Source organism: Argentina silus, assembly GCF_951799395.1.
Source record: "Argentina silus genome assembly, chromosome: 13".
Taxonomy (NCBI): domain Eukaryota; kingdom Metazoa; phylum Chordata; class Actinopteri; order Argentiniformes; family Argentinidae; genus Argentina; species Argentina silus.
Genome location: NC_139667.1, coordinates 2,863,081 through 2,869,772, shown reverse-complemented (window position 1 = coordinate 2,869,772; position 6,692 = coordinate 2,863,081). Strand labels below are relative to the sequence as shown.

Here is a 6,692-nt window from a genome sequence, read left to right as displayed (position 1 = left end):
AAATACTTGACAGCTGCTATATTTACGGCATACATGTACACAGGCAGATGTATGGTTGTGTCTGTCTTAATAAAAGCCTCTTTTCTCTGACAGGAGTTCGATAGACCAGGTGATGAACGCCCCTGACCCATCCCTCCTCTTCCTCTGCAGTCTAACTGGAGCGCCGGGGGGACCGACCATTTAATTAAAGTGCTTCAGTCATTAGCGTTAGCATGGCGCCCATAATGGAGGGCACACATACCGTCCTGCATCTGTACCAGCATGTCCGCGAGCTGAGCCTTATCAGCCTCTACGTCGCCAAGGGGAGGGCGCCGGGCTTTACGTACGGGAGCCGCGCCCCTCTGTGGGACCGGCCCAATAATAATGACCGTGACCGGGGAGAGGAGGATCCCACGGAGGCCAAACAAAGGGGCCAGTCTTACGAGTCCGCAGGCCGACTCCTCGACTCCCAGGAGGCAACAAAGGAGGCTGTTGCTGAGCTCTGCTGGCTGGCTGCGGAGCACCACCAGTTGCTGGCCGGACTCCTATCTCTGTGCGGGGAGTGTGCCAACAGGGTCAGGATGGGCAATCAGGATGGGAAGCTGGAGGGTTACATGGAGGGTTACCCTGTGGGGCAGGCTCTCAGCAGCAGTAACCTCCAGCACGCCCTGACCGTGTCCCCGGAGCATAAGAGAGCCCCGTCCCGGGGCAGGAAGCTGAAGAAGCTGGGGGCGAAGAAGTTGGACAGTGCCGAGGAGTTCCTCCACAGCAAGATGAAGAGGAAGGTGTCCGTGTCCGGTCAGTCGTCCTCGGTCCAAACCTCTTACCTCACCGTCCCGTTTGAGGGGGAGCGCAGGACGCACGGGTCCCTGGCCTCTCTCCGAGCCCCGGACACCCCAGGATCAGGCTCCTACGTCAGCGTGGCCAGCAACCCCGCGCTCCCGACGGAGGAACACTTCCACATCGCCCAGGAGGGCTGGGACTTCATGGAGGACACGCGTACCTTCAGCCCAGACCTGGACTTGGACTGCAACGACCTCTCGGAGTACGACAGCGAGCTCGCCCTGGGCTATGAGGCTTCGTCCTGTAGTCTGTTGGAGGACGCGGGACATCCCCAACGGGAGAAGATGCTGAGTGGAAACAACCTTCGTCCCATCAAGAGGTACGACCCTCCGGGCAGGGAGTTTCCTGTGGCCAAGTCGGCCCACCAACTGTATGATGAGATCCACAGGAGGGACACGGGGGTCCGTGTGGTGGCCAAGGTGCAGGAGGTGGAGGGTACGGTTCAACATGTTAGCCATAGAAGCCCAGACAGTGGGTTTCAGCCAGGCGTTGGATTGTCTGTACCACAGCAGGGCTATGGGGAGTGGAGGGGGCCTAACTTTGGCATAACACAGGGTAACAGCAGGGAAAAGGCAGGTCCCAAATCCCCAGAGGGGCTAAGGCTGCCCCTCTCACACCCCACCGAGGCCTCCTCTTTCTCTGGCAAGCCCTATAGCAAGAGCCCCTCTTCACCGTCTCTCTGTGGGGTGTTCAACACTTCCTACCCTGCCACCAACAGCCTGCAGAGCATGTCCCCCGTGCTCTCCCCTCTGTCCTCCAAGCTCCCCAGCCCGCAGCTCAACCACCGGATCCTGCTGCTCTCAGACGAGGACGTGGGCCAGGGCTCGGGGAACGGAGACGAACCCAAAGTCACCACGGAGGTCATCGACAAGAACGGCAACAAGAGGACCATCACGAGGCTCGACCTGAACCTCAGCAGACTACCGGGGACGTCCAAGTGGAATTCCTCCGGTTTGTCCTCGGCAACAGGTGAGTGAGTGTTATTAAACATCACAACACTCCTCCCACCACCGCTCTCATCTATTTCCATAATGACCCTCATCCTGACACTAATGTTGACATCACAGCTTTGCACTCCCTCAGTGAGATGTGTTTCTTAGAGATTGTCCTTGATCTAATAAGCATTTAGACAACGCTGGAATGCAATAGCTGTTTGTGTTTAGTTTTCCTGTGAGAGGCATTTCAAAGCAATTGGTGTGTGTGTGTGTGTGTGTGTGTGTGTGTGTGTGTGTGTGTGTGTGTGTGTGTGTGTGTGTGTGTGTGTGTGCGGGGAGGGGGGGGGAGGGGGGGGGGGGTTGTTTGTGTGTGCGTGTGCGTGCGTGTGTGTGTGTGTGCGCCTTACAGCACCTGAACGTTGCAGTGTTCATACAGTCTGAGGGTGTTTTTGGGAATGATCTATTACTGCAGCATGATTACTATTGAACTGCAACTACATTTTCTACACACTGTGGGTATTTTTCCCACTGACTCAAGCCATTTGCTCTCTGTATTTTTCCCTAAAGGACACAGAGTGAAGAGTGTTCCAGCCCTAACGCATAGTCATTCTTTGCCAATCTGTACAGTGGTTTCCGATTGTCCTGTTTTGGCCCTGACCAGTGGGCCTGTGTTGTCCTTGACATGTGACTTCGTATTAAAGCCATCCAACAGAGAGAGAGAGAGACAGAGACAGACAGACAGACAGATAGAGAGAGAGTGAGAGAGAGAGACAGACAGACAGAGAGAGAGACGGAGCGAGAGGGACAGAGCGAGAGAGAGACAGAGAAACAGAGAGAGAGAGAGAGGGAGAGAGAGAGAGAGAGAGAGAGAGAGAGCAGGGTCTGAGACAGGTCTCCATCCCCTGCTGATGAGCCATTCTTAACTATTTCATCACTGGGGGGCCTGGGGCCGGGGGGCGGGGGTGGTGCAAGGGTCTCAGATCAAAGGGTTGACATGCAGTTCAACCCCACTACCGCTCTCCCATGAAAACAATGTTAACTGAAGCATTGCCAATTTGTTCTCTCCGTGCTCTGCCCCTGCTAAACCGCTTCCTACAGAGTTCACACAGGCAGCTGACAAAGAAGAAGCAAAAAGGATTAGGCTTTCCATGTGGCTTAAGCAGAAGTGTAGAACTTCCGACCACTAGCCCTGCCACTTCTTAATCTGGCCTAATAAGTATATCTCATTATTACATTGACAGCGTAAATATGATAACAAGCCACAGAGGCCCATATCCTCTATGGAACTCCACGTAGAAAATAGAAATGCCACAATCCTGGGGGGGTCAAAAAACTAACGTGACTTTCCATCGACCGTCTGCCATTGTACCCCCGACATCTGTTGCCCCTACAGGGGTAGCCTGTCCTTTAACGCTGTGTAGCCATGCTATCTCGCCATGACGTCCGTGACCTCCAGGCCTTTGATTTGTCTGAAAGTGCTGTGGCGTGACACTGCGCCCCAGTGTTTGTATCCCTGCAGTCCAAATTGGTGCGTGATGATACAGAGGTCATGAAACGAGTTGATGGTATCAACGTCTGTCTGGTGCTTCCCATTAGTGACTTTGTTATTGTATTACGCCTTTAACTTGGTTAATGACCTAAGGACCTCTAGTACGACTGTAGCTTGTTCTTCTCAACAAGTGCATTCTGTTGTTCCTGTTATTGTATTACGCCTTTAACTTGGTTAATGACCTAAGGACCTCTAGTACGACTGTAGCTTGTTCTTCTCAACAAGTGCATTCTGTTGTTCCACTGACTGCATCATTTGTTGATTCGCTGTGAATTCGCTGTGAATGGTTTAACAATGGCGCCCCTCTCAGTTTGTTGTTTAGCACCAGTAAACACTGTTACTCCTAAACTATCAGGATGTTGCTACAACACAGAGGAACTAAGGAACCATGACTCAGTATGTCTGTTGGATTATGTAGGATACGAGGGGAGGTTCCATCACCTTATCCTACATATCCTCAGCTTAGCGCAGTCGTGGCTGGAAGGGGGAACGGCTGGGAGATGGAGGGGTAGACTGGTATGGCTGGGAGATGGAGGGGTAGACTGGTATGGCTGGGAGATGGAGGGGTAGACTGGTATGGCTGGGAGATGGAGGGGTAGACTGGTATGGCTGGGAGATGGAGGGGTAGACTGGTACGGCTGGGAGATGGAGGGGTAGACTGGTATGGCTGGGAGATGGAGGGGTAGACTGGAACGGCTGGGAGATGGAGGGGTAGACTGGTATGGCTGGGAGATGGAGGGGTAGACTGGTATGGCTGGGAGATGGAGGGGTAGACTGGTATGGCTGGGAGATGGAGGGGTAGACTGGTACGGCTGGGAGATGGAGGGGTAGACTGGTATGGCTGGGAGATGGAGCGGTAGACTGGAACGGCTGGGAGATGGAGGGGTAGACTGGAACGGCTGGGAGATGGAGGGGTAGACTGGTATGGCTGGGAGATGGAGGGGTAGACTGGTATGGCTGGGAGATGGAGGGGTAGACTGGTATGGCTGGGAGATGGAGGGGTAGACTGGTACGGCTGGGAGATGGAGGGGTAGACTGGTATGGCTGGGAGATGGAGGGGTAGACTGGTACGGCTGGGAGATGGAGGGGTAGACTGGTACGGCTGGGAGATGGAGGGGTAGACTGGTATGGCTGGGAGATGGAGGGGTAGACTGGTACGGCTGGGAGATGGAGGGGTAGACTGGTATGGCTGGGAGATGGAGCGGTAGACTGGAACGGCTGGGAGATGGAGGGGTAGACTGGAACGGCTGGGAGATGGAGGGGTAGACTGGTATGGCTGGGAGATGGAGGGGTAGACTGGTATGGCTGGGAGATGGAGGGGTAGACTGGTATGGCTGGGAGATGGAGGGGTAGACTGGTACGGCTGGGAGATGGAGGGGTAGACTGGTATGGCTGGGAGATGGAGGGGTAGACTGGTACGGCTGGGAGATGGAGGGGTAGACTGGTACGGCTGGGAGATGGAGGGGTAGACTGGTATGGCTGGGAGATGGAGGGGTAGACTGGTATGGCTGGGAGATGGAGGGGTAGACTGCTGGTAGGCAGAGGGACAGAGAGAGCTACTCATCTGAATCGATTCCCATCGTAGAAATGAGACCCCCACCCCACCCACACATGCAGACACATGTGCACACACACACACACACACACACACACACACACACACACACACAGAATGTACACGGTATGCTGCAGAGCTGGCTGAAGTCCTCGCTCTTCACCTAATCAATTTAGTATACATTTCCTAGCAACACAGAGAAAGGCTCTTTTCTTTCAAAGGTCAAAATTGGCACCTGGTGTTCATATGATCCGAAGGATACTCAGTGATTTGATGAGAACTCACTGCAGCAACGTTCCGGGCCAACCCCTTCTGTCAGCCTTGTTGCCCGTGCCACTGTGTGCTGCCCACTGCTCATGTTTAATCAATATAGGATCTGTAAATAACTCTTCTTAGCCTCCGAGGAGTAAACAAGATACAGTTTAATCTCCACAGGTCTGGGAAACCAGCTGGGATAGCATTGAATGTACAGTGTTTATGCATGGCTTTATACCTTCATGTGTTCCATGCGATCCCTTCAGTGGACTTACTGAGCCTCCCCTCTCTGGTGTAGATCTGAGAAAAGATCACAGCGTTGATTTGGCAGCACCTCAACGCGCTTTGAATCGTCCTTTGTTCGTGTTCATTAATTCATGACATTTTACATGTTACAGTAACGGGGACAAATGGACAACACAGTGGCGAAAATGTCTAACTGGGTCAGAGCGGAGCCGGCCCTTCCCTGGGGTTGGCCTGCCAATAAAATCATCATTTAGATGCCGTATCTGTCATCTCTGTTGTCTGTGTGAGGCTCAATCGCCTCACAAATTTGTTTGGTACAATGAAGTGGCAGATGGTGGAGGTTAATATGAATGAGGAGAAGTTAGGAATGTTTTCTAAATGAACGGTAAGTTTTCTAAATGAACGCTGAGGACAGTAATTGCACAGTAGAGTGTATTCGTTTTTTTTTCAGCTGATCAGCACAACCACCGCAGACTGTAGGCTGTACTGTTATCGCTCTGCTTTAAGCCGCTCTGGGGCTCGGGGAGGTTTGTTCAGATGAAAAAACATCAGGTAATCGTGGCCTCAGCTCGCCCGTCTTAATCTCGTTTTTAAATTACTTTCAAAAATGAATTTCACCCCCACTCAACCTCCCTTCCCTCTCCACACACACACACACACACACACACACACACGCACGCACGCACACACACACACATATGCGCACGCACGCACGCACACACACACACACACACACACACACACACACACTAAAATGACATTTTATCATGTTGTCATCTGAGATACGGTAAATGATACCGTAATTACATCAACCAATCAGCTCCAGGTCATATGCAACTGATCACTCCAGAGCAGGAGTCAGGTGACATCTGTCCATCCCCCCCCCCTCCCCCCCCCTCCCCCCCCTCACTCCAGAGCAGGAGTCAGTTGACATCTGTCCATCCCCCCCCCTCCCCCCCCTCCCCCCCTCACTCCAGAGCAGGAGTCAGTTGACATCTGTCCATCCCCCCCCCCTCCCCCCCCCCCTCCCCCCCCTCACTCCAGAGCAGGAGTCAGTTGACATCTGTCCATCCCCCCCCCTCCCCCCCCTCTCTCCCCCAGTGACCAACAGCAACATTGCTCCTCCAAAGAGGACAAGGGCTAGGTCTATTCAGATAATGGATCTGATTCTGCCAAGTCAGTCTGGGTGAGGAGGACTGGTGCTCTCTCTCTCTCTCTCTCTCTCTCCCTCTCTCTCTCACTCACTCTTTCTCTCTCTCTCTCTCTCTCTCTCTCTCTCTCTCTCTCTCTCTCACGCTCATAGACTAAGCTGCATATGACAGCCCAACAG

The 6,692-nt window shown here is 53.3% G+C and overlaps 1 protein-coding gene across 1 annotated transcript in view; it reads left to right on the top strand.

The window, feature by feature from the left end:
• Positions 1-212: 212 nt before the first annotated feature.
• Positions 213-6,692, top strand: part of LOC310814159 (formin-1-like) — a gene marked incomplete at both ends in the record, with an annotated part of 14,207 nt that continues 7,727 nt past the window's right edge. Inside the window, one exon of the mRNA XM_083683459.1 lies at positions 213-1,791. Within this exon, the coding sequence (XP_083539585.1) occupies positions 213-1,791 (1,579 nt within the window). The remainder of the gene's footprint in view (positions 1,792-6,692) is intronic.